The sequence below is a fragment of the Canis lupus genome, chromosome 2 (assembly GCF_003254725.2).
Source record: "Canis lupus dingo isolate Sandy chromosome 2, ASM325472v2, whole genome shotgun sequence".
NCBI classification, from domain to species: Eukaryota; Metazoa; Chordata; class Mammalia; order Carnivora; family Canidae; genus Canis; species Canis lupus.
The window spans coordinates 60,609,910-60,634,830 of record NC_064244.1 but is presented as its reverse complement, the minus strand read 5'-3'; the positions used below and the strand labels follow the sequence as shown (position 1 = coordinate 60,634,830).

Here is a 24,921-nt window from a genome sequence, read left to right as displayed (position 1 = left end):
TTTATAAGATGTATACCAATTTCAGAGATGTCAAAAGAGAAAAAATATCTCTTATAGTTAATAAAATATGGCATTGTTATCTAAATAGAGTGCTAAGTAGAAATGTATTTTTTAACTAAGCCTGCATTAAACTTTGAAATGCTCTCATGCAACACAACTGCAAATGTTCAAAAGAAGCAACGTTATCACATCACTTGGTTTATGTAGTAGATGAGCAACAGATACAACATTTGACGCAAATAATTCAATTCCTCTGTTGTGCATTTGTGTGTATAATCTAGTAAGTCAGACATCTACTCTAATTATAATTATTTTGTTTCCATGAGATGAGAAGGGTGAGATCTGTGACTTGTATACAAAATTTATTAATGATTATTATTTTAGCAGGGATATCTTGACAAGTCTTCCTGGTATTTAAGTTCACTGTCATAGGGTAGATTTAGATATCTCATTATCAGAGATCTTCCCTGTTCGACGTATCAAAACTAGCAAGCTACTTCTGCTACTCTATCATCTTACCCCGCTTTTTTATTCCCACTGCACTTGCCACCACCTGACACGTTGCATATTTAATTATTTTCAGTTTCTCCCCATTGAATTTATGTTGCATGAGGGCAACGCCTCTGTTTGGTTCATTGCTGTATCCCCCTGAACTTTGAACACTGCCTAACATATCCTGGTAGCTCAGTAAATGCTCATTGACTGCTGAATACAGAAAGGCTCGACATTTAGGAAACAAAACAAAACAAAAAATGAAAGACAACCTGAATAAAAAGTATCACTGATGAGGAAAACAAACAAACAAACTCCTTTGGCATATAAGGTAGGTTGAGTAAATGGAAATTTTGAGTGACCAATAAACTCACGAACATGGATGGCCATTAATACAAGATATGTCCCCCATATGTAGCACGGTGCCTGGCAAAACAGTAGGCGCCACAATCAGTGCTGACTGAGTCAGTGAATAACAATGAGTAACACAGATGTCTGAAATGAATAAGTCAGTAGTCGTTTTATATGTACCTCTTTCGGTTTTGAATCTGTCAAGGATTTCAGTTTTGTCTGTTAGGTCAGATTTTAAGGCAGTCTCGAGTTGAGCGATCTGTACTTTCAGCTGCTGTTCCTTTAACTTCCATTGCTCTTCGTGGGCAGCACTGAAGGCACTGCAAAAACACACGTGACATGCAAGGAGAGCCTGGAAATCGGCTTCAACCGAAAATACCAAAGAGAAAAGCTTTTAGTGGCACAGAGACCACTGTCATCATGTCTTAGGAATTAAGTAAACATATGCTGGTCTGCTGCTGTTGAAACCAAGGCGCCTTTCTCAGGCTGCGGTTAGGAAACATGAAAGGGTTTGTGGGATGAGCAAAGGAACTGGCCTTAATTTAGAGCTCTACAGTCAGAAAAGTTGGCAGTGTGCAGCTTTTGTGGGACTAGTAAAGGAATTCAGATACTGTACATACTCTAGAGGAATCTGCAATTCCAAACCTCAGCCATCGGCTTCGGATAAAACTCTGCTCTCCCACATACAAACCCTCTTCAAACAGAGAAAACAGGCTCGCCACCTGATCTTCACTTCTAGAACCTGAAACTTTTACCGAGTCTGTGCTTAATAATACACATTCACAGAATTCCGGCCATGAAGTGCTAGCACAGTGAACTATGAGACAGTAATTCTGCTATTAAGAATTAGTGATAATGTAGTTTTTGTCCTAACACAACACACACAGCAATAACAAGCTAAGAATGAAGTTTTACTTGTAACACAACTGTGAAGAAAACCCAGTGAGAACACCCCGGTAAGAATGATGAAGACAGAAATGTTATTCCTTAGTAGAAGCACAACAGTTTAAACTCTTGTTACAATCTACTAATGACAAAATCTCAGCATTCATTTGCACCAGTGGTTCCCGAATGCCGATAAACTAAACACTAGTGCTAGACTGTTGCACTAAAAACCCTTAGAGGGATAGAAAAATGAAGGATCTGGGGCCCGGGAATTCATAGTTTTATAAAACTTCCCCAGGTGATAGCCAGGTTTTGGAAAAACTGATCTCGATCTGTATCTCAGCAGAAAACTATTATCTGTGAAGCTTGATATGATTGAATAATTATCAGCAGCTTTGACTCTTCTCCTTATTTTAAACCTAGTAAATGAAATAAGAACTCATAAAATCTGGTTTTGTAATGATGCAAATAGAAGAAAAACTTGTTTTTGAAAATTGCCCTTAATGTTGCTCTCAGCTAGTCTTGAGTTTTTATTCTAAAAGAGATACTTTTCTGAGAGGCATGGCTTTCAAAGGAACAGAATTGTGTGTCTATTTTACATTTTGAATGTTTTTATTGCATTTAAAATAATATGAGCTTAAAAATAAATGGAATTCTAGAAGTTTCTCTAAATATGGTCTCTGTTTCTTCTATCAATGTTCTCATTTCACATATGGAATCTTAAGAAACACATGGACCTATATACCAGTCTTTTAAGCTAATTTTATCAGTGGTATGATTATCTAGACTTAAATGATATCCAAACAAAGCATGTACTTTAAATATTAAAGAATATTCCTTTACATTTACATTTTCATTTTTTAAAAATAAAGAACAAACAATTTCTATGTCTGGTCAAATTATGTAAACCAAACACGTGTGTGTGTGTGTGTCTTGTATTATTAAAAACATGTACTACCCGGAAAAAAAATTAGCATGATGAAATAGGCACAATTATACATTATATCAGACGCCAAAAATTAGAAACAGTAGTGTTCCAATAGCATTAGTACCAGCAAAAAGATCACCAACAGTTAATCTGGCAGAAACATCAGAAGCTGTATGTGTTTAAATTAAGAACAATTTAGCAGCCTGGTTTCTCCAAACCCACAAAATACTAGTGTAAATCAGCATAAGTCAATCTGAATTTAGTCCACTGCTATTTTCCCTCTAAATTTAGGATTACATTCCACTGGAGTTTCATGAGGAATTCCTTTTGAATTTACTGTATTCCTCTATGCTTGGAGCCATCTGTGTAACTATAAATGGTGAACCACATCTGGCTCCATTTTCTTTGTAAAGGCTGTGTACATGATTAAATCTGCATATGAGAACAGTCTTTGAGAAACTTTTATTCATGAAAATGTTTTTGTATATTGCCTATAGTGACAAGTGAGGGGGGATCATAGTTGGTCTGTGTGCACATTTCATTGTCACATTCTATTGCAGAAGTGAGAAAATGTCAATCTATAGTCGAATGCCCATTGGTGCCTGTGGTCACTGGCATGTCCACTGGCAGTCATGGGTCAACATACACAACGTTGATCAACAACATGATCAGATAGAAATAAGAGCTGAAAAATTAATCTCCACCCTAAGGCCTTTTTTCTTACAGAAGAAATTTCATATATTCCAATGTTTAAGGGCATCCTAATGTATGAGAGAGGGAAGAATAAGCTCTAAGTCATCCACAAAGAAATCCATAGGTACTTTAGTTTAGACCTAATGGAAATTAAATACGTATTTACATAGGGATATTTCACTTGCTGAAAGAAAATGATGCTCCAACTGTACTCAGTTTGATTTCTGGGAAGCACAAAATGCTTGTATTTGATCACATGAGCTTTCATGATTCCTAGAAGATTGTAGGGGACAGGTGCTCACTTTACAGAAATGGAGCCCAGAGAGTCTGTGAGTGGTCAGCAGTGCTCCATTAAATTTTGGATATTAGACGACTACTACTATTGTAAAAACCGATTCTTAAAACGGTTAACACCATCTCCAAGAACTAACCAACTCTTTTTTTTTTCTTCTTTTTTTTTTTAAAGTAGGTATTAGTGCCTCTTAGGAGTAATACCTTAAAATCACTTCTCACAGATTCTCTGGATCCTATCTCAAATTAACTAAATCTGAATTGGATGGTAGTGGGAGGCTGGGGGATGGAGGTTTCAAAGGGGTAGTGAAACCTATATTTTGCTGTTTTCCAGGTTATTCATATATACAATAGTAGAAGGACTATTGTATTCATCAGTTACACCATGCTAAAACTAGATATATATACTAACTTCAAAAATGGGACACAGCTTTACAATACTGTAGTATAAAGTTTCTCTCTGACCACACAAATTTCATTGCAAAAAGTTTATTCTGAATTTTTAAATGGAATATTTCTTAAAGTTATACTTATTTCTTGGCATCATATCAAAAATGTTCTCTCATATTAAAACAAGCTCATACCAAATACTAACATGAGGGTTTTATTTTACCAGATGATTCCCTAATATGTCATATGTCAAGTAATAAACACATTCAAAATTTCATTTGGAAAAGGAAGATGAGAATGTAATCTGCAAATCATATTTTTCTCCTGAAAACTAGCCAATTTTGAATAACAAACAAATGCTCTCCTTTAAAAAACATGCTATCACCATGACTAACCAAACAGGGAGTAAATTTATTTAGTTTTTGATGAGCACTAGATGTTGGCAATGATGAATAACAGAACCACGAAACACAAAAGCTGTAAAAAATCTTAAGGGCAACAATGATTTTTGTGGAAGTGTCTCTAATTCTGCTTCTGAAAACATAATATATATTAAAAATTTGTACTAGAGAATTTTATAGTTCTATTTGCTATCATGTGTGCTTGCTGGGTTTTGTGCTTAAGTGACATTAATTCCTTTTTTTGATACAAAGTGTTTTGACACCCATTACACACATTTACTTCCATATATCTCACACAAAATTCAAGTGCAAGCTGCATAATGAAGTCTGTTTTTAATGTGACAAGAAAAAAATGTAGCTCAAGCATAAAACATTAAAAAAAAAACCCTTCAAAAAAAAAAAAAACCCTTCAAAGTCAGATTTACACTCTCAGATCATCTACTAATATGGAGAGATAAAGTTTCACGGTGATAAAGTAAATACGAGAAAAACATCTCTCCCTCAAAATTCCATTTATGCATTATTCCCAGCTAAGTTTAATGTTTTTTATTCCCAGAAGGTATGTTCAGTAAATCTTCAAATTGGGAAGTAGAAAATGTATAAGTAATGGCCAAATGGCACTTATTTTCTTGTATTAAGACCATGTTAAATTATTTGAAGTTACAAGATGTTGAGGATAAATATAAATCAATAACAATTTCTGAATGCTTAGTAGTTCTATCATTGCACGAACATTTCCCTTCCACAGGATCAGTTTTCTAATGCAATAAAATCAGAGAGATAATGAAGAACAGGGGGAAAAATTCAATTTCAGAGTCAAAAGAATGGGGTTTGGGTACTACATTGGAGTCTCAGCAATGCTGTGTGACTCTATACAAGTCTCTCAATTTTTCTTCAGTCTCAGTTTTCACATTTCTAAAATATGGGGATAGCACTATTCTCTGCCCTATAATGCAGCAGTTGTGTCATCTATATATACTGAAATTTGGAATTTTCAAACACAGAACTATTAAATATTTAGATATATAGCAATATAAACCCTGTATTTTTCTACAGAAATGTAAATGTAAAAGAGGAGGCATAATAAATGCTTTAAGTAAAATTAATCAGGGCTGATGAGAGAAAGGCCAGAACAAAGCAATAGGGCCAAATGATCTGGAAGGGGTCCAAGGTAGATCCCACATAAAGATTTTTAGCCAGTCTACCCTTGAGAGAGAGAGCCCCAGGTATTATTTTATAACTGATGTCTGAATCTGCTATCGATAACTTTTAATGTAATGAGCCACTATGCAAAGATAATCAACACTAGTAGGTAAACAGATGATCTATGCCACTGGAATGACGCCTAACAATAATCTAGGTATCTTTTCAAAGTAAAAATAACTAAAAGCCTTATCACCACACTCTTTAGGTATGATTTGATTAATTTACAAAATGTACCTTTAGTTTATAAAACATCCAAAACATACAGTTAAAAAGTTAAGAGGTGTATCTGTGTGTCAGATGGCTACTTTCTGATGTTTCAGAATACACTCAATAGGGCCAACTGTTGAATATTAACTATAACATATACCTTCCAATATTTATATTAAATTTACTTTCATATGAACCTGTATTTATCCTTCATCAGTTACCATATACTGAAAAGACTTAAAAATACACACATATACAGACACACAGATATCTGTACTGCTTAACTAATAAGCTTAGCTGTGGTATAGAATTTTGTTTCTAACATTATCAGAAGGGATTAATTTTTAAAATACCATCACTATGAGGTTGATTAAAAAACAAAACTGAACTAGCTCTTTCAAATTTTATATGAGGGGGTACACCTGGCTGCTAGTTGGAAGAGCCTGCAACTCTTGATCTCAGGGTCATGAGTTTCAGCCCCACGTTGGGTGTAAAGATTACTTATACAAATAAACTTAAAACAATTTATCTTGAGAGAAAGATATTTTCTCTTTATAAGGAACAGAGACAATTTTAAGTGCACACGTTTGTTTTCCACCAAGAGAATCACTCTCAGCTAATAAGCTGGGTAGTCCAGGGAAGAGACCAGGGCTTGGAGAGACCAGAAGATGCACAAATCCAAGTTTTATCACTACACAGCTTTATGAATGTAGAGAAGTGACTTAATTCTGTTTTGTTTTCATTGCAAAATGGGCATTTACAATACCTACATTTCCTGGTTGTTATGAGAAATTTATAATAATGTATGAAGAGTATTTAGCATAGCCTGCTTGCTTACAGTTTATATTCAATAAATGGTAATAGCAACAAAGTGATATGATTTTCTAGTAAGAGTCTACTGCTCGGCTTAAACAATTTCTTACCTATACCTAAAAAAAGCTATTTTTATTTTAATATATATGTGTATATATATTACATTAAATTATATATATATATTTCTTGCAATCATTCATTGCTAATTTTTTAATCACTATTAGACATTCTGACATCTACTGCTTTGATATAAAAGATCTCAAACAAGGGAATGAGAAAACGCATGTATTCATGATTTACCTGTTATAAAGTTTATCATAGTTTTCCTTTAAAAGTTCCCGTTCCTTTTCTAAATCATTAATTCTATCCTGCAGCTAAAATGAAGAGAAAATGACACATTAGGTGATTATCAAATAAAACCACACGGGGGTAAAATAACATGAGGGGAGGCTAACATGTTTCCATCTTTATTTCTAAATTGCAGTTGCTAACTAGTCAACTTATATTTTCTGTATTTAATTTAGCATTGATTTTTTCCAAGTTGTTAAGTAAACATGAAATTAATATTTCTGTTTTAATTTAGCAGAAATGTATGCATTGCTTTATGGTGACATGTGTCAAATCTCAATAAAGAATGTGTTAAAAGTTTGCTATGAAGTCTGAGAAACATAATATTTTTTACTTTCCTCCCTGATGAATTCTATCATTACATTCATTTTGTATTAATTTCCAATTGGCCCATAAAAAATAAAAGGATTAACTTTTCTTTTGGTTCACGGCTCAAACAAATCTTGTCAATCACAATTTACTCTCAAGACACAATTTTTTATGTTTGCTAGCCATCTAATGTGCAATGAATGTACAAAGAATCAGTAGCACATCTAATGAATCATATATCCTGTTTTACCCTAATGAATATTTTTAGAAATAAACTCAGGATAATCATTATAGCTTTACAACTAAAAAGTAGCTTTCTGTATTTATTTCTAGCATTCATGTCTAAGTTTTATTCACCAGTATATTTTGTAGTTACAATGTTTTCCTGTGGGTGAGAGACTCTCAAAATTCATTTCTATGTTCGTAATTCTCTTTTGATGCTAGTTTGAGACACAGTAAGGATTCTTTCAAGATAAGAGCAGAATGTAGGCATCTTATTTATTTCATTGCCATTCTCTTTCAGGACAAGTTTAACAGACTACAGGAAGAGACTGTGCTAGCTTGGAGACATGAGTAGCAACGAGAATAGAAAGATGAGTTTTCAAATAACTTCCTAGAAATAAAATGAAATAATTTCACAAAATTGCTGATGTTGCACGACAGACTATCCCTCTCCTCAGAAACAGATGTGTCCTCTAACGTGGTCTTGGTATCTCAAATGGCTAATCAGATGTTGAGGCAGAGAAAGTTAAGTTCCACTGGGAAGTCGTGTTTTCTTTTTCCTCAAGAGTCAATCCATTAGGTAAACAGTGGGTATCAGCACATTTGCAAGTATTTTTAGGCACTGAGTTGGCATGACTATATTTGCTGTGCTCAAAGCACCATGTATGTAGTTTAGGATCTTCAAGTAAACATATTTTTAAAATGTCTCTATTTTACTTTATTGAAACAGTGACAGAGAAGTTTTAATACAAGGAATGGCTAATAAACTCTTGGGAGCTTACCTCTTCTATTTTTCTTTCAGAAAATGTCATGGAATGTAATTGTTTCTCAAGACTGCAGCATTTTAAACGTTGCTCTTTGAGTTGCATATTTAGCTCATCTCCGTTTGCCATCAAGGCATCATGGCTGATCCGGAGTCTTCTTTGCTTCTAAAAAACAAAAAGAAAATCTTTTCAAAATTATTTTTGGATTCTGTGTTTAGTAAGTAATTACAATTTTGTAAGTGAATTTACTCCTAAAGTTCACAATATACAGATTATTCTTCACCTCATAAACAATATATATGTGCTACTTGTCCATGGAGACACTATTGACCTAAGTGTATAATTAGGAAAAAAATATAGGGTTATCTTAGCACAGAGTCACATAAAGAAAACGTTTTGTCCTTTATTTCCTCCTAGTTTTTGACTGGTTGATTAGCGACCGGTGAGTAAATTAGTTTTAGCAATTTTTTTCCTTTCTGCTGTGGTTACAATGGTTGGACATGCTAAGAATGCTGCCACATGGGTCAAAATAAATGTTAACCATAGATAATCAAACTTGAAAGGATTTGTCACCACAGCACATAAACAGCCTAAGAGAGGGTTGTTTTAATACAACTAGATTGAAATTTTCAATTCAGTAAAAATAATTACTAAAGTCGTCTTAATTTTTAGAAACAAAATTTTGTCTATCTATCTATCTATCTATCTATCTATCTATTTATTTATTTATAAGTAATCTCTATGCCCAATATGGGGCTTGAACTCACTACTCTGAGATCAAGGGTAGCATGCTCCAACGACCGAACCAGCTAGGCATCCCAATTCCTTAATTTTTAAAATGGCATTTATGAATGTTTTAGATTCAAATTTATATTCTTAAATGCCAATACTTTTTTTAATAAATAAAAAGATGATCATATTAAAGTCTTTCCAGAGAGACCAAAAGACCATAACATGAAATGGCTCATCTGCTAATTAATATCCCTTAACATTCTACAGAAGTTCTCCAATCATTTATTTTTTATTTTTTTAAAAGATTTTATTTATTTATTCACGAGAGACACAGAGAGAGGCACAGACACAGGCAGAGGGAGAAGCAGGCTCCATGCAGGGAGCCCGACATGGGACTCAATCCCGGGTCTCCAGGATCATACCCTGGGCTGAAGGCAGCACTAAACCGTTGAGCCACCCAGGCTGCCCTCTCCAATCATTTAAAAGAAACATTGCTACTGAGTAACTGGAGTCCAGTTTTTGTTAATCTTGGATTATATTATAGCATGCTATCTTTAACCAGCTTTTCCTGGGCCTCCTGCCTCATTTGCTAAAGCTGTTGGTCTGAACTTTTCAAATCTTTCTTTACGCAATACCAAATCCCAAGAGGAACCTGTGCTATTGCAGTCGCTTGTCATAGTTGGTATTTGAACAAATACTTGGCAGCACTGTTAAATGGAAGTCAAAAAGGTGAAAGTGACAAAAGAATGTAAGCTCAGTCTTTATTTCCTTTCCTAATTCTCAATGTTAGAAATGGCCCTCAGCTCTGTGTTTTCTTAATCTCCCTCTTCTATCTTTGGGCAGATAGTGCTATCGTCTCTACTCTCCAATTCATCTTCTCTCTTTCATAAACCCTCATATTTATATGGAAGGCAGTTACTACTTCACATTTAAGGAGGTTCATGCAGGAGGGAAAACACTAACCAAAACACATTTTAAAAATATTTATCTAATTCAATAGTAAATTTAAGCTTCAGATCACCCTATGCTGCCCATCAATTTACTGCTTTCCTTGTCTCAGTACTTTAAGGAAAGTACTGCTTAATATGAATTCTCATCTGGAATGTTTTGGAGTTCATTAATTCCAGAATCTATGTTAATTATGCAGTGCCAATAAATAGGAGCCTTCTGATGGCATATTTCTGTGGGGCCACAATCCTAAGGCAGCCATGGGGATGAAGAGTCCTGAGTATTGTCAACAAAAATGGTTAAGATCTAAAATAAGTAGACTGATAGCTGACATGATGGGCACTCAAATATTTTGTGATAATGGTAGATAGTGACAAAACAAAACACCACACCAAAGAAAGATTGAACAAAACCTGATTACTGATGTATTTATAAGTTGGTCTATCTTGGATATCTCATAAGTGCTTATAACTGAAGACAGATGCAAATACATTTAAACCTTCAGTGCTATGTGCCCATATAATTACAGATAAAAGGAGTCAAAAATACATTTTCTTGGCATGAAATAATTTATGATGTCTATTATTTTAAGAAGACAGGTATTTAAGAAAAGTCCAAGCAGTTATTTCTTTAGTTATTAAGTTATAAATTACAAATAACATATGAAGTTATACACATTTAAGAATAAAAAGAGCATCTTTAAAAATAACTTTCTAGTGTTAGGACCATTCTATTTAAAAAATACAACTTAAACACTATCTTTGATAGTATATCTCTGTATATACTAGGTATACACATAGATACATTTGTATCTATGCATCACCATAATAAAATAAATGATCACATTACCTCTTGAAGCTGAATAAATTTTCCTTCCATTACTGAAAGAGCGTTGCTTTTCTCCACTAGTTGTTTATGAAGCTTAATCATTTCTACATTGTCCCGAATGTTTGACCTTCAACGATGTGTTTAAGAAAAAAAGAGACAAAGTAAAAAATGCAAGGCAAAAGGAAAAAAATCTGTGGTGGAATCACAATTTTTCATTGAAACATTACCTAGGAAAAATTTATACACTTGCATATCAATCACCAAGGTTTTTAGTTTACTATACACTTAGGATAGATTACTTAATGCCAACAACTCACTGTTCTTGAACTTTGTTAAACTCATATATTCTCAGAGTTTGAAGGGAGATTCAAATTTGATGACTTGTATCACCCCTATAACAACTTACAATATGCACTTAAAACCATTTTACAGCGTCCTGAAAGAGTTAAAGGACATCAGTCTATAGCACAGTAATGGTTCCACCCCCAAACTTCATACTTATTTTAAGGACGATCATACTACTTTTCCCTAAGAGAAAAATATGCAAGACAGCCACTCATCTTCCTACCACTCCCTCGAAACAAATGGTATCATAAGATTACCATTTATTGGAGTTTCCTCCTGGAGTTTCAACTTTTCAAAATATTTCCCAAAAAAGTGACTTAGCATTTTATACTAATAATGCCCAAAGCTGGCATTTAAATATGTTGCAGATGTGCCTTTAGCTGTAAGAGATCATTTAACGTCCACAGGGTATATAGAAACTCTATATGCTGCAATACTAGTTTGTATTTTTCCTACTGAGATTAAAGCAAATGTAGAATTTAACAGGAAGATCTTGTTAAAGGTTAATCACAGATCTAAATGAATACCCGTTTTCAAAAGGCATTTACTTTCCTGACAGAGAAAGACTCCTTAATTTAATACGTTTTACATTCAAAAAAGTATTTTAGAAATTGTGAAGCTCGGTTTTAAAACTTCATTTCCTTAAAAAAAAAACATAAAAAATTTTAAATTCAGAAAATTATTTCAGGATTTAAAGTAAGTAATTTTACTTCCAAAACTTATCTAGTGTACACATATTGGAAAAATTGTCACAATGCCCTACTGGAACCAGAAAATGGACTACAAAGCTCACACATCTGTAAACCAGCTGAGGACTTGAAATACTTAATTTTCCTCTTTGATATTTGAAAGTTCATTGTATTTTGGCATCGGACAGTTAGTTGTCCTCACACAGAAGATAAACAAGTCCAAGAACCTGGATCTTACCCAGGATACAGTCTTAACACAATGTTAAAATAATTATGTGTCTAAAACACGTTATCTAGTAGTTCTGAGCACACATTCTGCAGTACACTCTCTATTCTTCCTCATAGCATGCTCTTTATTCACTAAAAATATTATAATATGAAGGGAAAACATATTTTACATAAATCAAATAAAGAAGATATTCACTTTTTCATAATTAGAAACCAAAATATAACAATCTGTTTTCTCCAGAATTACTTGGTTTGACCACTCAATGGTGACTGACAGTTATTGATATGGAAGGATTGAACTATTCAAATAATTTCAAATCTCTTCTTACATTTTCAGTCATCTCCGATATTTTCTTGTTTTTAAACATTTAGTATTTTCAAGAAAAATATATATACATTTATATATGTTTGAGTAACAATTACTTAACGATAAAAACAAAGAATTAAGCACCAATAACTCATTCAGCCACACAAGGTTATAGAAATAATAGGTTTTAATTTTGAATTTTCTCTGTAAGGCAAAGGATGGTAAACATCTTTCAAAAACTTTTTAGTGTGTTTTAAGTGGTGGATGTTTACCTGAATATTTTCCTAACCTCCTTGAAGATTAAACTTTTCAAAATATTGCCAAGAAAAGTGACTTCGTATCTTATGCTAATAATGCCCAACAGGTGGACACAAATGCAACTTTAGTAGAGTTAGAAAACAACAATAATAATGTGGTCCTTTAAATAAAAAGTCAATTTGCTTAAGAGTACACTTGCAACACCTGCAAGTCTTTAATGATTATTTTCAAGTGTCAGTTTTTAGGGGCTTTATCTGTAAGAGTCATTGTTATGATTAGATTTTTAACAATGATTTATTTATTTGAGAGAGAGAGAGAAAAAGAGCATACAAGTGGGAGAGGCTTAGGGAGAGAGAACTTGAAGAGGATTCTGAGCTGAGCGTGGAGCCCAACACAGGCTCAATCTCAATCTCATAAACCTGAGATCACAACTTGAGCTGAAACCAAGAGTTGGGTGCTTAACTGACTGTGCCACCCAGGTGCCCCTATGATTAGACATTTTTGAGGGTCATGGTGGGAAGAAGAGGCTGGCTGCTTAGCTGAAAGTCCTAAATAGAAGATCAAAATCAACAATGTGATAAGTGTGACCTGGCCTGTAGGAAGACATACAATGGAAAATTGTCTCAAGCCTGACAATTGACTCAACATCTTTCATAGGCCAATGAAATATGATAAAAAAAAATACAGGGGGAGATTGAGAGGGAAAGAAGGGAAAGGAATGTCAGAAGAAGCTGACAAGGATTGTGAGGATGATGGAGGCAAGAGGGGGCTAGAGTCGGTGCTTAGAGGCTTGTCCTACACCTCTGTACTAGGAGGAGGTCCTCAGGTTGGTTTCCTTTGAAGAACAGAGATGGAGTTAATTTTATAAGCAGTATTTTAAGTGACTGCCACGCCATACTTTCTTGCTCTCTTTCATGCACTGTGATGGGAACATCACATCTTCAGGATGACAACATTCTAACAAAAAGAACGATCCATGGTAAAAAACATTCAGATGAACTCTGACAGTCATGCAACAATTCATACATGCTGCATTACACATGGTGAAATGATCTGCAAACAGATATCAAGCAGTCTAATTATGTGCTTTGTAAAAATAAATTTCTCAAATTTTTCAACAAGGATTTTGCAAAAAACCTTGGACAATTAAGTTGGAAAATGCAGTTTCTTTTCTTTCTCTTGTTTTTTTATAGACCTATTATTTAGACTTATGATCAAATCTTCTAAAACTATTGGAAGAGTTGTTGACCCATCTCTAGATTAAAAACAAACTGAAATAAATTAGATTTTATGTTGAAAAAAGTAATCCAGTTCAACAACCTATGTGCCAAGTTTCCCTCATATAATTGGAAACAGTCAAGCAATAAACTCTGAAAAAGGAATTTCTAATGGAAGCCTTGAAAACACTTGACTCCAGCTTTGCTACTGGGTGCCATAATAAATCCAGAAACTTAAAACCTCAGATACACTGGAGAAGGAAAAACTTTCAGTGGAGCTATGTAATGTATAGTCTAATATGAAATCTTAAGAAGCAAAAATCTTTCCTTCAGTGAAAGTATCTTATACTTTACTCCCCAGGCACACAGCTCTCTCACCCTACCCTGTCCCCCAACCCTCATCACCATTTCACTCTTTGTACCAGCAGAGAATGCTAAAGAAAGCCTCTTGATTTTTTTGAGGCAAAAATGTTATGATATTTAACACCATTTAGAAGAGAAGGCTGTAGAATACAGAAGCTAGGCTATGAGATTCTGGAAAGTAGTTGAGTAAAATATTTATGACAGAATGGAGAGGCTCTCTCTGAATCATAGTTTTAAGCTGACTAAATTTGGGGGATAAGGTTGAAGACAACTTTAGGATTAAAACATGTCTACTGTATTTTTTTTTTTTAAACAGTGGACGACATTCTGTAAGCATATTGTTAAAAGAAATGTAGGTTATCCATAGCTTTTACTAGGGGTACACAGGTAACAGTCACTAGCAAGGTAACACTACTGATTAAGATTACAGAAGGTTGCTGGTAAATTAAATGGAACAAGCTTCACTGAAAAGCTGAGGAAAGTCTATTTGAAAGGTAATGGTTTTTGCTCAAAACTGCTACCTGAGTTCATAGGTGAAAATAATGCTCCCTAAGATTGCATAAGGGAAAACATTTGTCTGTGTACGTTTATTTGCCTCTGGATCATACCTTTCTTGTGATGGTGAGTCAAAATATAAATCAGAGCTCAATATTTTCTTACTCGCAACACCCATGAGGAATGGAGAGAAACAATTTTGTCAAGCACTCTAAATGCACAGAATCACTCTCTTACGAAAATGGAGCGGGCACTCCCAAGGACTGGTTGGAGACAGGAAGAACCGAAATCCTGGCTGATTTTCTTAAAGGGATCATTTTGCAGATCAAATTTAATAGATTCCAACTAGTAGTGACAATCTGAGAATTCCATTCAATATATCCAAAAGCTCAATGGAGAATGTTGGTTTACCAGCAATTAAGTTGCCAAGGTGAAGGTTTTGTATTTTTATTTTTTGCTAGAATTATACCAAGTCAGTCCAATGTTGTAAGTTACTTCACAATTATCAGAAGCAACCATTGGCATGATACAGGTTTTTGATAAACCAAAGAAAAAAACCCAGAAAGTTGATTAAAATACATACCACTTACTTAGTAGACAAAAATCTTTCAAACATGAGGTCCCTAGGGGATGAAAGTGTGCTGCTTAAAAGGTAGGGAACAACTTACGTGTTTCATTCTCTTTACTTTATAGCTGAGGTAGCTAACCAAGGCTTATGAGCAAAGTAAAGAATTTGGCCAGAGTCCTTACATGAGAGAGCTGCCAGTCAAATCCAATCTTAAGAGACCACTTCTTCCCACTTTTATTTTTTAATTTTTCTTAAATATTTTATTTATTCATGAGAGAGAGAGAGAGAGAGAAAAAGAGAGAGAGGCAGAGGCACAGGCAGAAGGAGAAGCAGGCTCCATGCAGGGAGCCCGACGCAGGACTCGATCCCGGGACTCCAGGATCACACTCGGGGCTGAAGGCAGGCACCAAACCACTGAGCCACCCAGGGATCCCCACTTCTTCCCATTCTTTTAGGCTGTTTCCCTCCTCAGAGATATTCCTAGTTCTAGCTGTGTCTCCACTCTCAAGTATGTCCTAATATACCAGTTACTACAAATTGTGACAATTTGTGTGGTTCATATTAAGTGCTGAGAAAATGTCAAGCTGATATCCCAGAAAGATAGATTATATTAATATTAAAAAACACAGGGAGAAGAGAAATGATATTTGGGTGTGATACTTTCTACTGGGCAAATTCTAAGGTATTTAAAACAACAGCAAAAGCTTGGTGGATATATTTTTAAAAAAATGACAGATCACCTGCCTGTGTAATAATAATGTGTGCATGGTTATCCTTGGCCCCAGTTACCCTTCCATCCAAAGACCAGATGTGCCCTCTAAATTAGGGGGCCGGGCAATCAGACAAATACAAATTGAGGGGCATTCTGCAAACAACTATCAATGGGCTGGAAATGGGGAACCACTCTGGAATAAAGGAAACCTAAAAGACACGACAATTAAATACATGACCCCTAATTGGATACTAGATCAAAACAAAGCAAAACAAACCAAAACCAGCTATTGGGAAAAAACAAAACAAAAAAACAGCTATCAGGGATACAATTGGGAAATGTGAAGATGGACTGTATAACAGTATTGCTGTTATTGTATTGTTAAGTGTCTAGAGTATGACAGCCATACTATGGTTATGCAGGAGGATGTCTCTGTTCCTAGAAGATACTTAGAAGTGTACAGAAGGCGAAATGATACATGTGTCTAAATCTCAGATGGAGGGAGGCAGTGGGAGGAAGGGAGAGAGGACAGAGAAGTGGGAAAAGTGCATGAATGCCAAATACAGAATAGACTTATGTCATTCACAAAGATACAAAGAGGTGAAAGGCATGTGAACGTTCAGACTACTATTCTTGCAACTTTTCTGTTGGTGAGCAATTTTTTAAAATAAAAAGCTGGGGAAGAAATTAAGAGTACCAGGAAGTAATCCTCTGTGTGCCTAGAAGGAAAAGATGGACTCCCTAAGGCCAAGCTGTTTCTTACATTGCATGGCTGCAAAAGGACTTTCTGTTTTAAGATTTGACAGTCTGCTGTCAACCAAAGGGAAGAGGGTAAATCAGAGTGTCTGGAACATTTATAGGTTAAATTTCCTCCACTGGGATATTGTGGAACTTACATGATTTTTAATTAAGAAGGTAAACACCCTAACATTTACTAAAAAAAACCACTTAGTACAAACTAGTTACACATTTGGTAAGAGTATAAATATTTTTGGAGTTGAAAAAGTCAATAAAAGGTAAAATCATTCTGATTTTAATGTTCACATACATGTGTTCACTGGTTACTGCTTTGCATTTAATTTAAGACGGCCTTTTTAATAAGCAGAAAATGTGCATTTTTATATTGTTTAAATTTTAATATGGATTTTTGTTCAAAACAACACAGACATTCAGGCTACTTGTAAATGATACAAGATTTTTTGCTAATGAGGCATTATGTAGAACATATGCAAAAATCACAACTCAGTCTTCCAAAATAGACCACAATAACAGGAAAAAACATGATTTTAATAAAAAAGAACAGCACTGGGCTTTTACTTCAAAGCAATTAAGGGCTTTGGATAACCAAAAGTTTATGTCAAGTTGATGCCAAACCAAACTGGTCTATTAAACACATACTATGAAGAGTTTCTGTAATATTCTATGAAAAAGCTCTTTGCCATAAATATCAAGCACCGCACTCTGAAGATTACGACTATGTTAGGTTCATGTTTGAGAACAAGGAGCCCAACATCCTGATCAGACTTCTAGAATTTCAAATTTGAAATAATGTATCCGTGAAAGAGAAGTTTAAATATGTTTTCCATTTTGTGATTTTTCTTTACAGTAAATTATACCAAGTTTTATATTCTCCCAACATTTTTTTTCAACAGTTTTCCATTAGCCTCAAAAAATTGCTGTTACACATAAAATTTTGAGCTATGTGTAAACATATAAGGAAAAAAGACTTAAAGACCTTTATTGGAAGTCATTTCTTCAGTTTTCAACAACTGTATTTCAAGGAACAATATGCTATTTACTAAAAGTGCCTTTCCTTTCTAAGCAAATAACATTTGATTTTCAATATTATAAAATCAGTGAGGTAAGGTACAAATTGGTTTCTTTGGCCTCTGCAACAAAGTTCCTTTACCTGTAATACTCATTTTTTCTCTAATTCTGGATGTGACAAAAGAGACTGCTACTGAGTGAATAATATAGCTCCCCACTGAGGGCCTTAGTTAATTTTTAGGGTAAACACATCCAGGTGTATATGTTGGTGTCTGTTGTTGACAATATTTATAGGAGAAAATATGCATACCTGTCTATTGCTCCACTGCTTCTGCTTTCCTAGCCTTAGGACTGAAGGACATTTGGATCTCCCTTCCAATGAACACTAGTTCCTGACGATCATATCCCTTTGGAAGAGGGAATGGCCAACACAGTATCCATCTTACTCTTTGGGAATTTGAGAAACATAACAGAGGAAGTAGTCACTGATAACCTTGTACTCAGCTGTTGAGTAAAGGTGATAGGGGTGGGCTCTAAGCTTGGACTTGGTCTAAGCACAGAATTTTTATATTTAGAAAATATTTTAAATATGGCTATTGGCAATTTATTAAGATCATATTCAGTGTTGAGGTCTGGTCCTTTAGCACTGTTCCTCACAAGGAATAACGTCTTGGTTTTCCAAGAAGACAAAGTCTAATCAGTTCTTCTTCCTAGGGGAAAAGGGATAACTCCTACGTATTCAAGTTGGTTCAAAGCCAGTATTCAAATTGTATCATCTAATATAATTCTCAAAAACATTCATGTGTCTTTTGCCTTCCCCTTATAAGAGTATACAAATATCACTAAATATATAGAATTTCATTATGTAACTTAATTTTACACATAACTTTTCAGGAACAGAAGTTATCAGAGAATACTAACCATTTGAATCTTTGAAATAGAAAGCTTCTTCTGTATTTTCAGCTAACTTTATTGTTTTTAAAGTAAGTCTCATATGATGCATCTTTTCCTAGTTTTTTCAAATATTACAATGGCAGGTTAGTTTGTTAAAGGAGGATTAAACTGAATCCAAAATGAGAAACTAGAAAATCATACTGGCTTTTCAAAATGAGAATCTAGCCACAGAAGCATGATATCATATACACTGGAGGGGGGAAAAATAAATAGAGATCTAGGTCTGGTTTAAAAAACATTAAGAGAGAAATAGGAGACATAAGAGATGTCAGATGTAATGTGTAGAGCTCATCTGAATTCCAAACAGGAGAAGACATGTTCAGGGAAGTTTGAAATATAGGCTGGTATTAGAAGGTATCAAAGAATTGCTGTTAACTTTGTTAGGTGCAATCATGGCATGGAGTTATATTAAAAAAAAGTGTCTACCAGAAATATATACTAATATTCCTTGGAGGGATGATATCTTATCTGACTGGGGCTAATTATTTAAAGAAAATAAAGGTGAAGGAATACGTGAAACAAAATTGGGAACATGTTAATGACTGTTTAAGCTAAGTGATGGGTACCTGGCAATTTAATATACTCTACTTCTGGGTATCCTCAGTCCAAGAAAACAAACAGAATGGTAAGAAAAGAAAAGAAAAGGAAAGGAAAAAGAAAAGGATGGAAGGGGAGAAAATGATTTGAGGAAGAATATGGTAAGAAGATAAAGTCTTATTGGAAAGACAGTGTGGAAGTACAAAACGAGAGAAAGGTATTAGGAACCACAAATGACAAAGGAGGATGGGAAAGAAAATATAGTACATTATAAACATCAAAAATGAAGAGGCAGCAAAGAGATTGCTGTAGGGCCACACTGTCATTCATAATAACCAACCGAATTTGAAGCAAATTTTGATTAGGAGAGGTAAAAAAAACATCTTTTGGGATCAAAAAAAGCTGGTACCGTATTATGGAATTTTTTTAGCTTTGAGAAAAACTTAAATGAGGCTGGACTTATTCACATGCTGTGTCAATAGCAGGGTTCTTGTCATACATATTTCTCTTGGTAGGTGCAGTCAAATGGCATTAGAACTTCCCACAGTTATGGTAAATGCAACAAATGGATAAATGAGTTGGGGAGACAAGATGAAGCAAAGTAGGTTAGGGAAAAATGCCCTTCCGCTAGAGCTGTTGAGAGCAGTTAGTAGGTCTAGAGCAGGCTTATATGAAGAATGTTAAGTGAAAACATGATTTTTAAAATAGACTAGGCTTATCCTTCTATGGCACATGATAAAGTATTTTAAACTAATTTTGACCTTATCAAAGTGATATTTCTGTTTTAACATACCTTTGATCTGTAGCCTGCTGTTCTCGAAGCTGAAGAAGAGATAACTCAATTTCATTTTCTTTTCTCCTCAACTGAGTTTTCAGGATCTCAGCCAAGTGCTCTAACTCTTCTATCTGGCCTCTCTGTGACTGAATAACATTTTCCCTGAAATAAAGAACCTTTACAAGAATTTGTAATTTGAGGAAAAGTCTGCAGTATTCAAGATCAGTACAAAGAAAGTTCTTCATGATAAAAAGCAAGCAGAAGTTAAAATTTTTAGCTTAAGTGCCTCTGCATATAGTGACGAGTAGATTAAATGCGACGATTTAAAAGTGCATGTGGAATAATTCAAAATACTGCTTTTTATATAATAATGTCCTAGACAATAACTTGGACTTTGATTTAATTCAATTCAGTATGTATTGGTTACCTATTATGTACTCCACAATCTGGCCATCTTCAGGTAATTTATACACTTTTGTTCTTTCCTATGTACATCTGCCTAGATAGTTCAAATTAACTCTTAAGAGAGTGAGAGTGTGAACAAGAGAGAGAGCGTGTGTGAGAAATTTGCAAAACATAATAGTGTTTTTTTGCACGTATTTATTTCTCTACCATGTTTTGGTAGCATCCCAGTGTAATGAGCCTCAGGAAGCTTGTATAAACCCTTGTTTTTCAGCAGAACAGCAGGCAAGAAGATTAGGTCTAGTCTCCTGGTTTTATTCCTTCATAGGCTAGTCATTGTTCTAATTGGTATTTAAAATATTCAAAAGAAGTAATTTGAAGCCCATATTATTCTTGAGCAACCATCTACACCGTGATGCTCTGTTTCATGTTTTCTTTCCTCATTCAGAATTGTTACTTTTTGATGATTCAGGTGAAGGCCTGCAGGTAAGGTGGAACCTTACCTTCGTTTGTGTAACTCACAGACACTGAAACCATGAGGCTTTGATTAACTGGGAAAGTAAGCTAAATTTGGCAGAAGTAACTTTTCTGAAACCATAGTATGATGAAGAATGCAGTACCATAGAATCACAGTGAAACAAAATCTGAAATCCATATGTATCTGATAACTTCAAACTTTTAAGTCACTCCCTTCAATTCCTTTTTTTTTTAACCGCAAAAAGGCTAATTAATTCAGGATCTAAAAAAATAATTACCTGTAATTTTTCTGAGAATGGAAATGTTGCCCCGAAATCTTGTACTATTCTAAATGACTGGGCTTGATGACATTCCTTTTGGGAGAAAATTATAATATAGAAGACTATTCTATAAACGCCTCCACTGATGTAGTTGGTTAAGTTGTTCATTTTCTTCATTTTTTTGGAAGCATGTTATATAGTATCTGTTCTTACCCCACAGATCTAGATGTATTTATTTAGTGGAGCAAACTATTTGTACATAAACCAATTGTGTTTAAAATAAAGGAAAGGGAGGTATCAAAAAAGACATGATTAATAAAGTTCTAAAAAGACGACAAAAAGAATACGTACAAATTTCTTATTTCTCCTCTGGCTTCTTCAAGTAAACTGTTGCCATATTTTGTAAGCATGGGTTGTAGAGTTTCTGCTACATCGACATCTTGGAATCTAATACCTAAAAGTCAATCAGTAAGATTATAAAGGTGAAATTGGGATAGAAGGACTCTTGATTTGCTATCATGAAGAAATTTGCAATATAAGAAAATTTCTTATGTACTGAGAGATATGTGCTGTATAACACAGAGAATCAGAAATCTATTGCCAAAGGTACTATCGTTGATGCACATTAAATGTACGTAGCAGCAAGTACTGCCCATCAAATTCTACTATGGAAACCAAATCACCTAGAAATAATTTGATTCAACTTAAATTTAGAACTCCTAAAGTAATTTCTGAAAGAACCAAAGTCAGGGCTTTACAATATAAGCTAAAGTATGAAGGAAAAAGGTTTCAAAACCTTGACTTTTTTTTTTTTTTTTAGCATTTTTTGATATAGACTTCTTAATTTTTTAATTAGTCATTCACATTCCTTGACCTTACATATTGAACCTAATCTTCCTTTGTGTGACTCACAGATACTGTGGGTTTAAGTCAAAACTTTTCCTGTACTTAGGCTTATTCCAACTCAATATGAAAATCCATATTTAAACAAAGGTAACTCAAAAAGGTATCACCAATGAGATTCTTTGAAATAAAACATTTTTGCTGCTGCTCTTAAAATATTTTTCTTATAAAAATAGTCGATGCATGGGACAAGTCTAGTCCCATTATTAAAAATGAGACATAGGGCAGCCCGGGTGGCTCAGCGGTTTAGTGCTGCCTTCGATCCAGGATGAGATCCTGGAGACACCGGATTGAGTCCCACGTCAGATTCTCTGCATGGAGCCTGCTTCTCCCTCTGCCTGTGTCTCTGCCTCTCTCCCTCTCTCTCTTTCTCTGTTTCTCATGAATAAATGAATAAAATCTTTAAAAAAAATAAAAATGAGACATAATTTTAATTGTATGATTACTTTACAAAATAAGTTACTAGAGCTTAAGGTAGATAAAATGACATAATTTAATTTTTTTTAATGGAGCATAATCTCAGATATAAGGTACAGATAAAATTCATTTTCTTAAGAAAGTTTATTTTTAATTAGAATGGAACTATTATTTTCTGTTCCAAAATTTTCAATATCTATGGTTGTAGTTCAAAATAAAGAACAGAAAGGCTCTGCCTAAAGCCATTAAAATAATTTACTGTGTTAAAATTTGCCGATTTCGGCAGTAATGCTAATTCATAAACTTTTCCTACATAAATCATGGAAAAACTAAACATCACTAGTGAAATAAAAAAAACAAACAAACCCCAACCTACTTACCCTTAAAATAATCTTAAAACTTACTGTGTAACAGTGGTTTGACAATGGTTACATTTTAAAGCATACACAGCTTATAAAAATCTTTGTTCTACTGGTTCTTTACAATAAGGATTGTTTCTACATTACAATGATCACATCTTAAACCAGTACTTTGCATCCTTTCTCCTGACAAGGCACATATAGAAAATGGTAATGTTTATAGCAGCTTGGGAGGCAAGTTGGCTTGTAGGTGGAGAGGGCCTAGTGTTCTCCCCAAGTCACCCTACACTGTGATACTTCTGACAAGTGTGGGTAAGATCCAGGCTCAAAGGTGATATTGAAGAGATTATTACTAAGGTATCAACCCTGATAATGGTGTCTTAAGTTCACTCAGAAAGATAATGGTTGAGAAAGTATTCAATGGGGCACCTGGGTAGCTCAGTGGTTGAGCCTTTGCCTTTGGCTCAGGTCGTGATCCCAGGGTCCTGGGATCAAGTCCCGCATTGGGCTCCCCATGGGGAGCCTACTTCTCCCTCTGCGTGCGTGCCTCTCTGCTTCTCTGTGTCTCTCATGAATAAATAACAAAATCTTAAAAAAAAAGAAAGAAAAAGAAAGCATTTATCACTATTTAGTGCTTTGTGCAGCTTCTATGTCTTGGACTCTGTACCAAGTAGTGAAAAAAGATCTGAATTACTAGAAGTGTATGAACACAAGGATAAATTTAAACTTTATAGTCACATTTTAAAGACTAAGCTGCTCTGTGTCTCTTTTCTTCTTTTTCCCTATAGGAGTAAGCTTCCATCAGACTCAGACTCTTCTATTCAAACACCAATTCACAGCAGTAGATTAGTTCCACGTTGATCTAAAATTTGGGCACTGCTTTTTTATTTAGTATAAAACACGTTATAGACTTTAGAGATGATCTTGCCCTACTTCAGTCACAGTTGACCAAACTAAAGTAGAAAGGTAAAATACACACCACGGAATTACCATTTCTTGACCTTTCTTCTCATCTGTGTTATTACTCCATTTTACATATGGGAAAGATGAGGCTCTGAGAGGTCAAGGCCCTCTTCCAAGTAGAAAGTTAATTAGCAGCAGAATGTATTTTTTAATTTATAATGCCCTACGACTGCTTTGGTTATATCAAAGTCTACTGCCAATCTCACAAGCTAGGAGTAGCTGAGCCCTTTCATCCTGTGGCTGCCTCCTGCTGTGTGGAGGCCTTACTGACTTCAAGGGAACTCTTCCTAGAGAAGAGAGAGGGTCAATATTTTGGCTTGGAGAAAAAAACAGAACAAAATTTTCTTCTTTTCTGTTTATATGGCATTTTTTGTCCTCCTACATGAATTGAATTGAAAGTTTTACACAGATTTTTGTATTCCTCAAAATGTTTGGTGTTTATGTGAAGCATGTTCCAAATGAAGATCAACTGCAGCTACAATTTTATTTCCTTCCCTAGTAGTTGAACTTAAAAAATTTACTTAAAAAATACTTAAAATATTTATTAACTTTTTGCCTCATTACAAATGGTCTGTCCTTGGAAGAACTGGGAATTTTTATTAGAAACATTTAGGTTCTTTTTATAGTAAGTTTCACCTATGCAACTGAATTGCTTTGTAACATGGGCAGGTTTTTGGTGATGCATTCTCGAATGAGGAAAATGATAAACCTATGATCATTTCTACAGATAAAGAAGATCTTTATGGTCTCCTGCCTAAATCCTTTTATTTTACATGTAATGATCAAGTTCAGAATGATTAGATGACTTGCCCAAGGTCACCAGGTAGTAAGAAGAGGAGCAAGAATGCAATTTTTTAAACCTTTAGTTATGTGCACATTGCATGGTCATGTTGCCTCCACATGATGAGAGACTTAAGTGATTCTAAAATTTTATAAAAGGTCTTTGGAAAAGGAAATTAAGTGTGATCACTCAAAACAGTAAGCATGATCATAAATAAGCAAACTAACTGGTTTTCCCATTTGCCTGAGTCAATGTGATTTCTGCCTGAAATACAGAAAACCACCTCAAACTCAACTTCTATTTTACAGTTTCACACGTGTCTCTCATATCAGGATA

General features: G+C 34.5%; 1 protein-coding gene across 5 annotated transcripts in view; it reads right to left on the bottom strand.

Moving 5' to 3' along the window:
* Nucleotides 1–24,921, bottom strand: part of RPGRIP1L (RPGRIP1 like) — a 94,195-nt gene that overhangs the window by 60,151 nt on the left and 9,123 nt on the right. For all 5 annotated transcript variants that reach the window (XM_025447099.3, XM_049104389.1, XM_049104384.1 and 2 more), the window contains 6 exons: nt 21,514–21,616; nt 20,042–20,185; nt 10,830–10,935; nt 8,319–8,465; nt 6,958–7,031; nt 1,024–1,163 (listed from right to left, as the gene is read on the bottom strand). In XM_025447099.3, the coding sequence (XP_025302884.1) occupies nt 1,024–1,163; nt 6,958–7,031; nt 8,319–8,465; nt 10,830–10,935; nt 20,042–20,185; nt 21,514–21,616 (714 nt within the window). The remainder of the gene's footprint in view (nt 1–1,023; nt 1,164–6,957; nt 7,032–8,318; nt 8,466–10,829; nt 10,936–20,041; nt 20,186–21,513; nt 21,617–24,921) is intronic.